General features: G+C 40.8%; 1 protein-coding gene across 7 annotated transcripts in view; it reads right to left on the reverse strand.

Annotated features, from left to right (window-relative positions):
• Positions 1-16,556, reverse strand: part of BRD8 (bromodomain containing 8) — a 77,356-nt gene that overhangs the window by 24,272 nt on the left and 36,528 nt on the right. For 2 of the 7 annotated variants that reach the window (XM_040344374.1, XM_040344372.1), the window contains 2 exons: positions 13,444-13,488; positions 12,543-12,921 (listed from right to left, as the gene is read on the reverse strand). The exons of 4 other annotated variants lie outside the window; for them this stretch is intronic. In XM_040344374.1, the coding sequence (XP_040200308.1) occupies positions 12,862-12,921; positions 13,444-13,488 (105 nt within the window). In that variant the 3' untranslated portion in view covers positions 12,543-12,861. Of the gene's footprint in view, positions 1-12,542; positions 12,922-13,443; positions 13,489-16,556 lie in introns of those variants that run through there. One more of the 7 variants, XM_040344373.1, reaches the window with a different exon arrangement.

The raw sequence follows: 16,556 nt of genomic DNA on the forward strand, positions 1-16,556 counted from the left end.
TGTACGGGTGACTCTGCCCTCTGATGCAACGGGAAACCTGCGTTGCATTAGAGGGGAGCGGGGTCACCCGTACACGTCACTAGATAACCCTGGCGTTTCCCCTTGTGTCAGGTGGCCCGCCCTCAGCTATATAAGACCACCGGGCAAGACTTGTGGGGATGAGGCCCTTGGGGAGGAGGTTGCCTGGTACGGTTCAGGAGGGGGGGCGCTCTCTCATCCCCCCCTCTTTTGCTGCGGCCTGCCAGGTTGGGTGCTCGGATAAGGTTTGTGTATGGATTTTTTTTATTTTGGCGGAGAGTTCCCCTTAAAATCCATACCAGACCTGAAGGGTCTGGTATGGATTTTGAGGGGGACACCCTACGCCATTTAAAAAAAAGAAATGATCACAGGGTTCCCCTTAATATCTATACCGGCCTGATATGGAATTTGGAGGGACCCCCCACACATTTTTTTTTTTAATTTTGGTTTGGGGTTCCCCTTAATATTCATACCAGACCCAAAAGGGCCTGGTAATGGATTAAGGGGGAACCCATGCCATTTTTTTTCAATGACTTTTATCTGTATTGCCTGGACCCGACAATTCATTATATCCGCGACTTTTTTTCCTTTAGAAATGTCATTTTTTGCAGAGACTGTAATAAATAGGGTTGTACCGATACCACTTTTTTAGGACTGAGTACAAGTACCGATACTTTTTTTCAAGTACTCGCCGATACCGAATACCAATACTTTTTTTTAAATGTGTCCCCAAATGCAGCCATGTCCCCCCCATATGCAGCCATGTCCCCCCACATATGCAGCCATGTCCCCCCACATATGCAGCCATGTCCCCCCCCATATCCAGCCATGTCCCCCCCCCATATCCAGCCACGTCCCCCCCATATATGCAGCCATGTCCCCCTTACCTACATGCTGCCGCACCGCCGCTTAGTTAATACAGGCGGGGAACATTGATTGGTCCCCAAACACTTTTTATGACAATAACTTGCATAGTAACCTTTAACCGCTTGCCGACCAGCCGTCGCAGTTTTATGGCGGCAGTTCGGCTCTGCTGGGCAAAATCACGTATATATATACACATCATCTCATTGAACCGCCCCCGACGCGTGTGCCTGGCGGGCGCTATGACCACCGGGCACCCGCGATCGCTCGTTACAGAGCGAGAACCTGGGAGCTGTGTATGTAAACACACAGCTCCTGGTCCTGTCAGGGGGAGAAATGCCTGACCGTCTGTTCATACAATGTATGAACAGCGATCAGTCATATCCCCAAGTCAGTCCACCCCCCCTTCAGTTAGAACACACCCAGCGAACATACTTAACCCCTTCCTCGCCCCCTAGTGTTAACCCCTTCCCTGCCAGTGGCATTTTTATAGTAATCAATGCATTTTTATAGCACTGATCGCTATAAAAATGCCAATGGTCCCAAATGTTTTTTTTACGAAAAATATGTAGAATACGTATCGGCCTAAACTGAGGAAAATTTTATTTTTTTATATATTTTTGGGGGATATTTATTACAGCAAAAAGTAAAAAATATAATTTATTTTCAAAATTGTCGCTCTATTTTTGTTTATAGCGCAACAACTAAAAACCGCAGAGGTGATTAAATACCACCAAAAGAAAGCTCTATTTGTGGGAAAAAAAGGACGCCAATTTTGTTTGGGAGCCATGTCGCACGACCGCGCAATTGTCGGTTAAAGCGACGCAGCGCCGAATCGCAAAAAGTGGCCTGGTCTTTGACCAGCAATATGGTCCGGGGCTGAAGTGGTTAAAATTAGCACTTTTGATTTCTACCATCTACTTTTAAAGAGTGTTCCGTGGCTTTCGAATTTGCCGCAAACACCTCAAATTGTTCGCTATTCGACGAACGGGCGAACAGCCAATGTTCGAGTCGAAGTCATGTTCGACCCAAACATATAGCTTGTCCCTACAATCAAATGTAAGTCTACACATTGCTGGGGGAATTGCAGATTGTCAAAGATTGGCGTCATAATACTCATGTAAAAAGAAATAGGCAGGTGGAAGAGAGTGCAGTCCCAGACTGTCAACATGATGGATCTATCCACCTAAGGCTCATAGGTCAATTTGTTTTTCACCCCGATATAGACAGGTGTGTGCCTTTCCAAACCATGTCAACTGAATTTATCATAGGTGGACTATGTACATGTGATTTATTTTTAATAAATTTGCAAAGATTTCAAACAAACTTCTTTCACGTTGTTATTATGGGGTATTGTTTGTAGAATTTTAAAAAACGTAAATAATGATTTTAATACATTTTGGAATAAGGCTGTGACATAATAAAATGTGGAAAAAGTGAAGCGCTGAGAACAATTTCCTGATGGACTGAAATACCAAATTATTATTTGGTAAAATGTAAAAGATGTTACACCAACTAAATAGATTACAAACATGTCACAAAACAAAATTTAGCTTGGTCGGTGAACAGCGACAAACTACGGTACATTAAATTATCCAAAGGTGATGGTTTAAAAGCTCTTACAGGTTAACAATTTAGAGTTACTCAGGAAGTCTGACACTAGAATTATTGCTCCCTTTCTGGCACCTCACATGTGTAGTGCAATCACCATTTATATTTGTGTGTGGGGCCTACGTGCGTATTGGCCTTTGTGCTTTCAATTTTTTTTGTTTTTACATTTATTTAATTACATTTTTTCTGATCAACTTTATTGCCATCACAAGAGATGAACAACATGCCTTGTGATAGCATGGCTGTGACAGGTCCTCTTTATGGAGAGCTCTGGGAAAATACAGATCTCTCCTCTGGCCTCCAAAGTAGCCGACTGAACCAAAGTCAGTTTGATCAGCTGCTGTACAAGCCGCTAATAAATAAAAAGAAAACAAGAAACCAGAAGTGAAAAAAAAACGCTTTCGGTTTCTGACATCACACAGCCAGAGGAACAATGTCAGTACTGCTCACATTGTGCAGGGAAGTCAATTGCGCCAGTCGTATCGGTACTGTGCTCCCAGATGGGATAGGAGAGCCCAGTAAAAGCAGCAGCAGAGGTGAGGGGCGGCAATAGCTGATTGGATCACTTTTACATAGTACTGGGATCAAGGTTGTAGCCTCTATAACCACCTTAATACAAGGCCATGGTTAAACACTCATGCATCCTCAGCAGGAAGAGTCAGTGCATTAACAAAGCTAGAACAGTGGGAATGGCCCACTTTTTAACCACCATTTGTATGTATAAAGCCTGTCAGTAAGTGGTTATACCAAGAATATGGCTGCAGCTGTAAGCCTTGATCTTCACTTTTGCAGTGCCGAAAAGGGCAGCGCCCTTCTCGCTGCTGCCCTCAGTGATTGCCGGACTCTCCCATTCGTCCAGGAGCCCGTAACAGCAGGACAACAGCCAGGGTGGCTTCACACAGAGGAGAGATGTTGGAACATCCTTGATCTTCTCTAGGACTAATGAAGCCCTGAGGAGACAATGATTTTGTCACTTCCAGTTTCAGAGCTGCTACCCCTGTCCCTGGCCGTTACATTAATGACAGCATTGAAGTTAAATATATATATATATATATATATATATATATATATAAAAAATAATAATGTTAAATGCGTGTTAGGACATGTGTAGGTTCAAAAAAAACATATGCAAACAGCAACTGCGTCATACATGGGAGGTATCACGTGAACGTCTGAGCGAGAGCAATAATTCTAGGGCCATTATTTATGATTAACATTATGCTGATAACCTGTAAAGACTTGTAAAGCATTACCTATGAAGGTACCATAGTTTGTCCCCATTTCTCAGGTTAACGCAGTTTTGAATTTTGACATGTTTGGTATCCATTTACTCAATGCAACATTATCTTTTATATTTTACCAAATGGGTGGGTATTATATTGTGTTTGTGTTCACTGAAATTCATTATAAATGTATTTATTCCTGAAAGTGTGCATTTGATAATCAGCTGCACAAATACTGTGTGAAATAAAACCTACTATTTTATTCTCAAGCCTTTGCTTTCAGAAAACATAAAATGTCTTTTAATTTCCAGATTAGTAACAGGGCTATAATAAACAAAACTGCAGTACTAAAAAAAATAAAAAAAGTCTTTAAATACAACCTGTATGAAAAAGAAAACTGTATATGGTAATGAGATTCTTACATAACGTAAAGCGATTTTTTTTTTTCATTTTTACCTATAGTTAAGCCTAGAATAAGGCTTACCTATAGGTAGTGGAAATATCTCCTAAATGTATGCTGTTTAGGAGATATTTTACTCGTAGTACGCCAATGTCATCATCTGCGCATGTGCTGTAAAGAAAACAGACCTCCGTACCATTTCTTCCCCACCATGTGTCGTGACTGATGTCCGTGACCCTAGAAGGAAGAGGGGCGAAGATGGACGCGGCCTACACAGGGGACAGTGCAGGCGTGGTTTGCAGGCACGTGTCACATAATGGAATAATATGCATTGCATACTAGCTCATTATGCTTTTAATTTGCAGGGAGCAAAAAGGAAGTAAAACCCATCAGGGTTTACTTCCTCTTTAAAAAAAAAAGTTGTTAAATGCATATAATGTTTGCAGTAATATGCCGTAGATTGGCAATCTTACCCAGAAGTGGGAGATGGTACCTGTCAAAACCAAATGTGGCAGTGGAGGGTGCGAACAAGCAGAGCTCCCCTTTTGGGTGGAGCTCCACTTTAAGGCGATGATTCATCTTGGGAAGCAGAAGTCTCTGATAAAGCAAAGCCAAAGTAAAATAAACTATCCTTTTTATCCTCAGGATTAAACAAAGGATACAAATTATTTCCCACCAAGTAAAGTAAGCTTTTCACATGCTGTAGTACACCCTACAAGGAGAGATCTTTTTATGACCTTCAGCAGTGGGAATCATGCAGCCTACAAAACCTCTGTGCTTTTGGAATCGGGCTTCAACAGTCAAGTCATCAAAGCTAGCAACCTTGAAGCAGGATTGGACAGAGTACCCCGAGAGTCAACTTGGAGTATGACAATGCCAGAGTTCCACGCCCATCTGGTGCAATAAAAATCACCAGAATGCCTTTCCTCTCTATCCTCTTAGGCAAAAGAGGCAGGGGTTTGAAGGGAGTGAGAGAAAGCATAAATAAGGTTGAACAAATTCCACAGTTGCGATAGTGTACCTTATAAGAAGCAGACTATCTTTGAGCATCACAAGGATAGCCAATTTTGAGATGGCTTTTCCTTTCAGAACTTGGGCTTCAACAGCTGTTAAAGGCAGCGACGGTGTAGCATCTGAAGAGCCCATGGAGCGTCAGTAAGGAGTCTGATCAGGTTGAAGTATCACATTCTTCTTTGCCAGTCCGGAGCTATGGGGATCACTGGAATGTCCTCAATCTTAATCCTGTGATGAGGTAGAGGAATAAGGAGGGAGAGTCCCAGACAGCCGAGTCTACTCCAGAAGACTCTCAAAGGCTGCATATATAGATCTGCTATTCTGTATGCAGACACAGGTAGGTTGTAAATAAGACATGAATGACAGAGGGACCAGAAGATAAAGTCTAGCTTGTAGTTCCAGGAAATCACATCTATCTGAGATGGCTCAAATGCCTGCAAAGACCTACAGATGTCCCGCCTCTTTGGAAATGGAGGGCACCAGCTTAAGATGAAGACTTATCTTGAAGAAATTGGAAGACTAGGGTTTGCGGGTGGACTGAGAGCCAGGTTTGGACTTGACTTTGCAACTTCAGGTCTAGGAATAACAAATCTCAGAGAACAGATGAGTCTTCTGGCACTGAGCCCTAGGCATCTTCTGCCGAGATAAATGGGTACTTTTGCCTCAATGACATCCTTGATAAGGGCGTCTAGCACAGCCCCAAAGAGACGCTTTTTGCATGTGAATTCTGAAGCCCAAGACCTTAAAACGAAAAATTCTTCCTCATGTTCATTCTTGGGGGAAAGGAGATCCCAAAAGCCCATCTACGCATTAGTCTGTGTAGGCTACTGGCATGAGCTTAAAATTGCTCTCTAAATAAGGAATCGGCTTGCATAATAACTGGATTTTTTTTAGCCATTAAGCTAGAGTTGAGCAGACTAGAGTCAGGTCCAGGGCAAGTTGCAAGGCAGGGCTTGTCAAAAAAAAAAAAAAAGTTTAGGAATGAGCCTCCAATCCCTACCGCTGAATTTATAGTGGGGGAAGCAGCCTTTTAACAAAGTCCTCCTCAAACATGAACAGGGCTGCTAGTCATTTGCAAAAAGTAATTATCTTTGTAAACAGGGCAGCTGGTGCACTGGAAAGGTCTCCGCAGACTTGGGGACTCTAAAAGAGCCTAGACAGGGGACAAATCTAATAGAAGCTGCAAGATGATTCCTTGAGTTTTAATAAACCACATCAATAAGAGCCAAAACAGTTTCTCTAATTCTAAAGGCTTGAGTATCCTTAGATGTAGCTCGGTTGGCTATGGATTAAAGACAGTCAAGCCTTCAGTCCAGAGACCATGTCCGATGCCAACAGGCCCACTAATGCTGCAGGCAGATTATATTCTGCAGGGGAATGACCTTACAGGTCTGTGACCTCTGCCTTCAAAATTAGCGATCAAGGTTGCCATTTGGTCCCTAAATCCTGCATGGCAGCAGTTAAATCCTGCCCGGTTAAGGGTAAGGAGGGGGCAACAACCAATAAAGCCAAGGAAGGCTCTGAAGATGCATAAACTCAAGCAGAGGGAAACATTTCATATTATCATTGTCAGACCATCTAGGGGTGTATATTATAGGTTACACCAGAACCATTAGTGGATCTTGAGCTTTAGACACGCAGGAATGTTACCCAAGTGTCTTGGATACAGAATTTTGCACTGCATAAAAAGGTGCCAATGTAGCGCAGAGTACAAAGCTAGGCCTTGCATACTTACGAATCAGGCTGCTTGTAACAACAGAGGTTCATGCAGCCAAGGTGACCAGCTCAAATGTAGGCTGGCAGCAGAGACAAACGGGGTATAAATTCACATGCCACTTACAGACAGGATCAGTGGCTGGAAGTTGCTTCCTTAACAATTAACAGCAGAAAAGAGCATGAAGCACGCCTGACAATGCACCCAGCAGTTAACGTCAGCCCTTGATTCCACAGTTCGATCCCCTTCTGTGGTAAACCAACAGAAAGTAGCGCTAAATTCTCAGCCCACACCGCTGACTCACAAGATCGGTCTTCAGTGCCAACTGGGGCTGTACCATGGCTCTAAACTTAGAAAGTCCTCGGGTGGCTGAATCAGAACACACAGATCTGGAAAGCAACACAATGCAGAGCTCAGTGCCGAAGGAAACATTCTGTGGCTAGTCTCCAATCATACAGTTCAGTAAGCCCTGGGTACAGCTTCCAGAGCTAGCACAGAGGGAACATCAAACTGTATCGCTACCAGTTCAAAACAGCTTGCAGAGAAAACTTCATTGAAGAGAACACATATCTTGGTAGAAGAAAAAAAAGTAGCTAGCAAAAAAGACTTTTCTGAGCAGATGTCCATCCTCCTCCTGTATACTAACCAAAATAGACATCCTGGAAGTAGAAAGGGTTATACCGAGCTGGCTCACATTTTTTTTTTTTTTGCTAGTGTCTACATCTTCCTGTAGGTGTAAATGGCCATAATGCCTCAATGAACAAGAAAGATAGTTTGTTTTAAAGCCTATCTCTAATCTCTCTAGCTGCTTGTACGGTTAGTGAATTCTTCCTAAAAACGATACACTGTAAAAACACAGAATGTTAGTTTACATTAAAATGTCTGTATGCTACCAAGATTCTGGTAAAAAAGAAAGCAGTTGCGATTTCCATGATTCTGTTGGGAAATTAAAATGTTTGTAAAGGCACACTGTTTCTGTACCGTTGCATACTATTCATAAAGGTAAAAAACCCTTTTGTGTGCAGCAGCCCCCCAAATACTTACCTCAGTCCCCTCTCGATCCAGCAATGTCTACGAGAGCCTTGGCGGATTGGCTCCCGCTGTTATCACAGCCAATGAGGAGATGGGGGGGGGGGGGATTGGGTGTGGCCAAGTCACAGCTCAGTGTGTAAAATTACACACAAAGCCACAGCTGGGAAACACGCCTGCTTGGGTGCCTCCTTTGTATAGAACCTCCTGCAGCAAAACTGACATTTATAAAAGACAAACAAATTACATTTAAAGTCATTGTAAAGGCAGGTTTATTTATCCTAATGCATTCTATGCCTTCAGATAAAAAGCCTTCTGCGTGCAGCACCCCCCTCTCAGACCAATCTCAATTCAGTGATGTTGCAAGCGAGACAAGGCTTCTCTCCTATCTCAATGGCTGAGACAACAGTGAAGCGCCATTGGCTCACGCTGCTGTCAAAGTCAGTGAGGAGAGAGAGGGGGCAGGGCTGGGCAGCTCTTTGCAAAACCACTGCACAGAGCAGGAAAGTATGATTTTTTTTTTTTATATTAAAAAAAAACCCACACGACTTTAATACCACTTTAAAATATAAATTTCTACAAAATGCATATAGCTTCAGGAGGTTAATGAGGGTTTGTTTAAAAGTGCTTTTACAACTTGTTCAGAATATGTACATACTTAAAGCAGAACTAAACCCATCAATTTCCTAAAACAGTAACATTCAAGGCATGCCATGATTGAAAACGGTCAGAGATGCTTGCGCTTTCAACTAAACCGTCAAGCCATGAAATGGCTGGTGTCATAACTAATCCAACGTGCAGCACTATGGCAACTGCCGAACAAACGGAGGCTAAAATTGTAGCTTCCTTGGCTGTAACAGATAGGAGGGTTTAGTTATGCTTTAAGTGTGCACAGTTTGGGCACAGGTTCACTTCAACAATTAACAAACATGTCTGTAGTGCATTTATTGCTATCAATGTAGCAATAAAGAACTAAGAAGAATATACTTACAGAACGGTGTAACCAAAGTTGACTTATTTAATCTGCATGTATAGTAGAAAAAACGACCATAGATACCACTAAGATTTTCTTTGGCATATAGCCAACATAGTGCTTTTTATTTTCAATTTAATCAACGTATACATTAAATATAAAAAAAAAAAAAAATACTATATTACAGAACAGTTTACAGAATTCCTGAAAAAATACTTACAGCTGGTCAATGTGTTATTTTTGGTAAGGATCTTGAAATCAAAGCCCAACCTTAAAGGGTCAGTCCACCCGAAAACTATTTCAGTTATAGGTGGAGTCTGGTTAGTCGAGTGAGCTGATGGCTTCCTAAATCTCTCTCAGACTCCAGTTGTTGGTATCCCTGCCATATTTCCAGACTCCCATTTTCCTTCTTCATAACAAACTGAAAACCAAACAAAAGTGGGACACCGCAAGCACGCGGATCCAGAAACCCAAACATAGAACTTCATCACCAAAGCCATAATAAGTTTAGGAAACCATTTGATTTAATTCAGAATTATCTAACAAAAACTGGGTTATTAGTATTGGGTGGACTGACCTTTCAAACTCAAGTCCATTTCATCTTCAGGGAGTAGAATCAGAAATGTCTAGGACATGACAGTCTGGGTAATCATAACATACCCAACATCACGGGCAGAATATTGAGAGGCCTAGGAATGACTGGTTCCTCAAATTTAAGTAAAAGACAATAGAGTGTGTACAGTGATGGAAAAAAGTATTTGCACCCCTGCAGACTTTGTACATTTGCCCACTGACAAAGAAATGATCAGTCTATAATTTTAATGGTAGGTTTATTTTAACAGTGAGAGACAGAACAAAAAAAGTCTAGAAAAGAGCATTTAAAAAAAAAAAAAAAAAAAGTTATAAAATCGATTTGCATTTTAATGAGTGAAATAAGTATTTGATCCCCTATTAATTAGCAAGATTTCTGGTTCCCTGGTTTTGGACATGGTGGACAGATTGGAATCTGATTGCTTCTCTGGACAGGTTTCTTCTGTACAGGTTACAAGCAGAGATTAGGAGCACTCTCTTAAGCCGGATTCACACCTATGCGAATTGAGTGCGGCTTAAACCGCATCCAATACGCAGAACATTTCTAAATACATTGTTTTCAATGAGGCTGGTTCACATATGTGCTATGCATTCGCACTGCGCATTGCAGAAAAAACGTGTGCATATTTTAGGCATTGCGGTGCAGCTCAGGTGCGAATTCAGGCCCATTGTCTTCTATAGGTACGCAGCTGATTCGCAGATGTGTTCATTTCTCTTCAGTATTTCTCTCATTCAGCTCAATACACTTCCCCCCTCCCCCCTCCCAGGTCTCCAAATTCGCAGCAAAAACGCAATAGATCTGCTGAACACATCTCTTATCTCTCTGCAGAGATAAGAGAGCTGAAATTCGCACCGCACTAGCGATTGCGGCCTTAAAGGGAGTGCTTCTAATCTCAGCGTGTTACCTGTATAGAAAAAAAAAAAAAAAGACATCTCTCCACCATGACCAAGACCAAAGAGCTGTCAAAAGGATGAAAAACACAAATTAACTGTCAATCGCCCTCGATCTAGAGCTCCATGCAAGATCTCACCTCGTGGAGTTTCAATGATCATGAGAATGGTGAGGAATCAGCCCAGAACTCCACAAAAGAATCTGGTCAATGATCTCAAGGCAGCTGGGACCATAGTCATCAAAAAAAACAATTAGTAACACACTACGCCATGAAGGACTGAAATCCTGCAGTACCCGCAAGGTCCCCTTGCTCAAGAAAGCACATTTACAAACCCATCTGAAGTTTGTTAATGAACATCTAAATGATTCAGAGGAGAACTGGGTGAAAGTGTTGTGGTCAGATGAGACCAAAATCAAGCTCTTTGGCATCAACCAAACTTGCCGTGTTTGGAGGAGGAGGAGGAGTGGTGCTGCCTATGATCCCAAGAACACCATCAAACATGGAGATGGAAACATTATGCTTTGGGGTGTTTTTCTGCTCAGGGCAAATTCACTGTGTCAAAGGGACAATGGACAGGGCTATGTACTGTCAAATCATGGGTGAGAACCTCCTTCCCTCAGCCAGGGAATTGAAAATGGGTCATGGATGGGTATTCCAGCATGACATTGACCCAAAACACACGGCCAAGGCAACAAAGGAGTGGCTTAAGAAGAAGCACATTAAGGTCACAGAGTGGCCTAGTCCGTCTCCAGACCTTAATCCCATGGAAAATACGTAGAGGGAGCTAGAGGTTGGGGTTACCAATTGTCAGCCTCAAAACCTTTATGACTTGGAGAGGATCTGCAAAGAGGAATGGAACAAAATCCCTCCTGAGATGTGTGCAAACCTGGTGGCCAACTACAAGAAACGTCTGACCTCTGTTTTTGCCAACAAGGGTTTTGCCACCAAGTACTAAGTCATGTTTTGCGAAGGGGTCAAATACTTATTTCAGTCATTAAAAGACCCCAGACTAAGTGCTATGTCACGAAACACGTCGGGGGAACTCCACTGCCGCCCCACTTGTATACAAGCGCATTTTATCTCAGCTAAATGAGAGTGTGATAGCTGTAAATAAACAAGTTTACGTTTTTCAAGACGGGATTACGCTATGTGGCCACTTCTTTCTCTTATCTTTATATATATCTGACAAATTGTGAGAAAATCAGCCTGGGGATCCCATTTCCAGCACAGCTCCCAGTTTCTTCCATCCATCTATCCAATAGAAGATAGGATGATCGGTTAAGGTGTGATTCTGCCATGGATCGTTTATGAAATCAGTCATTACAAGCCCTTTTTTGACTTTTGGTGGCATATGTCATCCTAAGTCAACGTGCTCTGGTAAGCCTGCTTTGCTTTCGGTGGCAGGATTATTGCGCACTGGAGAAGTCACTTATTGAATTTGCTCACTCATTCACTTGATTGACTTTCTGATTTATACAGACTTTCATACCTAGCACTGGTTGACTTCATTTGTTTTGCGTTTCTTTACAAAATATTAGGTGCAACAGCTCATGTTGTATCATGTGCTAGTGGCACATTTTTGTTCTTTGAAAAGGGGACTCTTATATCATTGATGCACATTCACAGTGTTCTCATTTTATATATTATGTGTTTTCATATTTTCACATTCACTGGTTATTGATTTTCATTAATGATTGTCATTATTTAAGCGCTACACATTTTTCTTTTGTCTTTTTTGCTTTTCTCAAACGAGCCGTGTTAGCAGCTACTATTCACCTATTGTCGGCAGCGCATCCATATTCTTCCAGTCATTAAAATACAAATCAATTTATAACTTTTTTTTAAATGTTTTTTTTTTTTCTGGATTTATTTTGTTTTTATTCTGTCTTTCACTGTTAAAATAAACCTACCAATATAATTATAGACTGATCATTTGTCAGTGTGCAAATATATAAAATCAGCAGGGAATCAAATACTTTTTTCCTTGTTAGCTTCCAAAGACAGGCGATTTGGTGGCTTTATGTTGTACAGAAAATAGCAAAATTAAATACCATGAATGCTGAATATGTAAAGAATAATAAATAGTAAAGACAACAAGCTATCAATCTGTGTGCGGAGAACTACTTATCATGGAATGCAGAATGCATTTCTATTTCACAATTCTGATTCAGTCATCCTCCATTCAAATATCCAAAATCTATACAGAACCAAGGAGTGTTTAGTAGATGTCTTATTCTACCTTTTTAATGTTCCAAATAAATGATGTGAACTGTAATCCAATTTCAAGTGAAACCTGTATAAATTCCACATAACCATAAGAAACGTTGTTGTCATCTGTACATATCTACACGTTATAATCAATACTGTCTGTATAGTGCCACTTCATGGGAGGACACAAAAACATGACTGTGCTCACTATAAGACCCAGATACTGGGGTTATACAAAGTAACTTGCTTAAATAGACATCACATGATACAGTCTTCATTGGTTACTACATGATATTCCATATGATGTATAGGCCGTGGTCACTTCATTTCTTCATTTTCATATCCGCTTCAATTGCACAGCGACGACCTCTAGTACCACCATCCTGTTCAGTGGGAAAGGCAAAAAGAAACAGAGCTGTGAAAAGCAATGCAAGCATCCATTCAAGGGAATAAAGGTTTGTAGCCACTTCACTGTGAAAGGCTTTGCTGTGACTCACAAATATCTTCTCACATACCTGAGATAATTCTAAGCTGGAACGTCTGCCTTCTCATCTTAGTGCTGCTGTATTAAACCCTGTCTGTATTCATAGTTCACTGTTCTGAAACGTTGCTTTAACTCAACTGCTACACTGTGTGAAATTAGTAGATCTTCTTTATCATGCACTGCACAGGAAGTTAACTGACTCTGCTACCTTCGAGATTAATAGACTGAAGAAAATTCTGCATGCATGTAAGCGTATTACAAATAAAACAAAACAACAGCTTGAAGTACAGAAAGAGGCACTAGGGAAGCACTGCTCGACAGATGCAAAGCAAAGGGAAGAAAGTCAAACAGCTCTAACTGAAGGCTACCAAATCTTGGTACATTCATTCCATCCATCACATTGCAGCTATTCAATACTTACAAAGAGAGAGAGAAGGAAGGCAGGAGAGCCCATGGGGACACTGTCCTGTTAAAGGACAAACAGAAAAACAGGTCAGATTCCACGGAGCATCTCCAACACAAAACACGGACAAGCTGACAACACAAAAGCAGAAGAGGAGCCAGGACTTTAACGTGAAGCTTAGAAGGAAAAGCAAAACTCGAGGTTTAAGAAGGCTTTTAGCCAGCACTGGCTTCTCTTGCTGCTCACATAAAAATAAGATGCCACAAACAACACAACAATTCAATTCCAATATGATGCATATATTTTTCTTCTGTATAACAAAACCTGAAGAAGACACTTAAAATGTACTTGGGTTGGGTACACGGATATCTGCCCCATGTCAGACAGATCAAGTCGTGTGAGAGCTTCTGTCTCCATCGATGTTGGGATAACAAAATAATTTAAAGCAAATAGTCATTTCAGTTTCTAAAATCACACTTAGCGACTCCCCCTTTGTCTGCCTCACTGTTGCGCATACTGATGGACCAATAGTACAGTACAGGATCAAGCAGGGTCTAGGCCAAACATAACGTCGGGAACCAAAGTCATCATTTTGATTCCAGAAGTCTGCAGACTTTGGAGGTTCCCATGAAGCCTTAATTATTTGATCATACAAGCAGGCACCCTTGGGTACCTCCAGTTTTGGAACTTAAAAGCGAAAACAGCAACACTTGAAAAAAAATAATATATATATGCCTAAAAATATTTCCAAATATAATATATTTATGGAAGAATCTAGATCATTCAATAAGACCAATATCAATTAAATTGGACCCTTCTTTGAACCGACATGCCACAGCTTCATCATCTAATTTCCCTGATGCATCAATCTTATTCTGAAGTGGACCTAAACTTGATTTTAATGTTCACTTTAACCCCTTGGTGACTCAAATGTTTATGCCTGAACACAATTTTGACATGCGTTAGTAAAACTATATATATATATATATATATATATATATATATATATATATATATATATATATATATATATATATAACCTATTAGGGATGCACCGATATATCGGTGCCGAAACATATCGGCCGAAAACAGCTGTTTTGGGCACATGCCGAAATGGCTTTAAAATTGCCGATAGGACTAGTGGCTGCAGAGCGGTAAAACACACTGAAACTGTCTCCACACACTGCTAGCACACAGCCCCGCCTGCTCCTAACCCCACGCTGTGATGAACAGAAAGCCGTTCTAATGCTAAGATGTGCTCTGTCTATCACAGCGTGGGGTTAGGAGGAGGCGGGGGCTGTGTGCTAGCAGTGTGTGGAGACAGTTTCAGCATACGGGCGACGGTGAGTTGCTTTTCCTTCTAGCAGCCTTCCGTCCACCCCGTCCCCCACATACCTCCCTCCTACTGGATATATCTTCGGGACTCTGTCCCCCCTCCTCCTCCCCCCCTGCTGCCTAGTCTGGCTTCTGTGACTGTCCCTGACGCCAATCCACTCCTGAGGTGACAGGGTTAATAAAGAGAACCTGTCACCTCCAATTGTGTAAAAAAAAAAGAAATAATAATTCAATGAATAAAATAAGTAATTAAAGTAAAGAATAAGAATATTAAAAATAAGAAAATTATACAAAAAAAAAAAAAAAAAAAAAAAAAAAATAAAAACGACAAGCTTACAAAAAAAAAAGTGATAAAGTAATAAAAAATAAAAAAATAAATAAACAAAAGGCAGGCAATTGGGGGCACAGTGAGGCGGCAATTGGGGGCACAGTGAGTGTATGTTTTAACATACAATTATAAGAAAAAAAAAGAAAAGTCATTTTCGGTTTCGGCCTGACATTTTTTCATAGCAACTACTTTGTGTATCCAGGTAAATATTGGTGGTAAATATAAAAAAAAAAATAAAAAAAAAAATCGGGAGATATCCGTTATCAAAAACGATCCCAAAACAGTAAAAAAATAAATAAAAATTGTTTTAAAACTTAGCTGTATTGCCAATTACCAGAAAACAATAGTGTCCATTATTGCCTTTTTTTTTTTTATCCTACCTAAAACAAACATACTGACACCAAATTAAAAAAAAAGTTAAAAAAATAAATAAAACCTAATCAAAATATATTGACCCAAACACTGACCTAGATCAAACCTTGATCCACAGTGGATATAATAATAAAAAAAATATATATAATTATGTCAAGTTTCTGTGATGTAAAAAATTGAGACAAACATAAATCATTTCAGAACCTTCCCCCCTTTAACCAATTTCCATACTGGGCACTTTCGCCCCTTTCCTTTCCAGGCCAATTTTCAGCTTTCAGCACTCTCGCATTTTCAATGACAATTGCGCCGTCATGCAACGCTGTACCCAAATTAAATTGTTATCATTTTGTTCACACAAATTGAGCTTTCTTTTGGTGGTATTTATTCACGACTCCATCTTTTATTTTTTGCGATACATCGTAATATTTTAAAAGAATTCCAATAAAATCAAATTTTGGTATAAATTTAAGCAAACTGTATTCTGCTACATGTCTTTGGTAAAAAAAAAAATCCCATTAAGTGTATAATAATTGGTTTATGTGATCACGGACAGATGTGTGCAGATGATAATTGGGACAGATGATTTTACTGTTACATATGTGTTTTCACTGTGTGGGGAAAATGTTTTGGGGACACTATTTTGGGGACATTCTGTGTTTACATTGTGTGGGAAAACTAGGACGGTGATCAGTGTGTAAAAAGCTGTATAAAAGCTCATACTCCCTGATCACCGACCAGCTGCAGAGATCCGCTCTCATCTCCTCACTGACAACTTTCGTGTGAGGAGAGCTGATCGCCTAGCAACTGGCTCATAGAATGCATTAAGGTGAAAAAACATGAGGGTTTACAACCCCTTTAAACGCTCAGTGTTTTTGGATACGAGGCATGGGACATCTTGACTTGGCAACATTTGCCGACTCTTCAGATTGCGAGGGCAACGCCTGTGCACAACCCTCTTAAGATCACCCCACAGATTTTCAATTGGATTCAGGTCTGGGCTTTGGCCGGGCCATTCCAAAAATGTAATCTTCTTCTGGTGAAGCCATTCCTTTGTAGATTTGGATGTATGCTGTGGGTCGTTGTTATGCTAAAAAGA

The sequence above is a fragment of the Rana temporaria genome, chromosome 3 (assembly GCF_905171775.1).
Source record: "Rana temporaria chromosome 3, aRanTem1.1, whole genome shotgun sequence".
Lineage (NCBI taxonomy): Eukaryota > Metazoa > Chordata > Amphibia > Anura > Ranidae > Rana > Rana temporaria.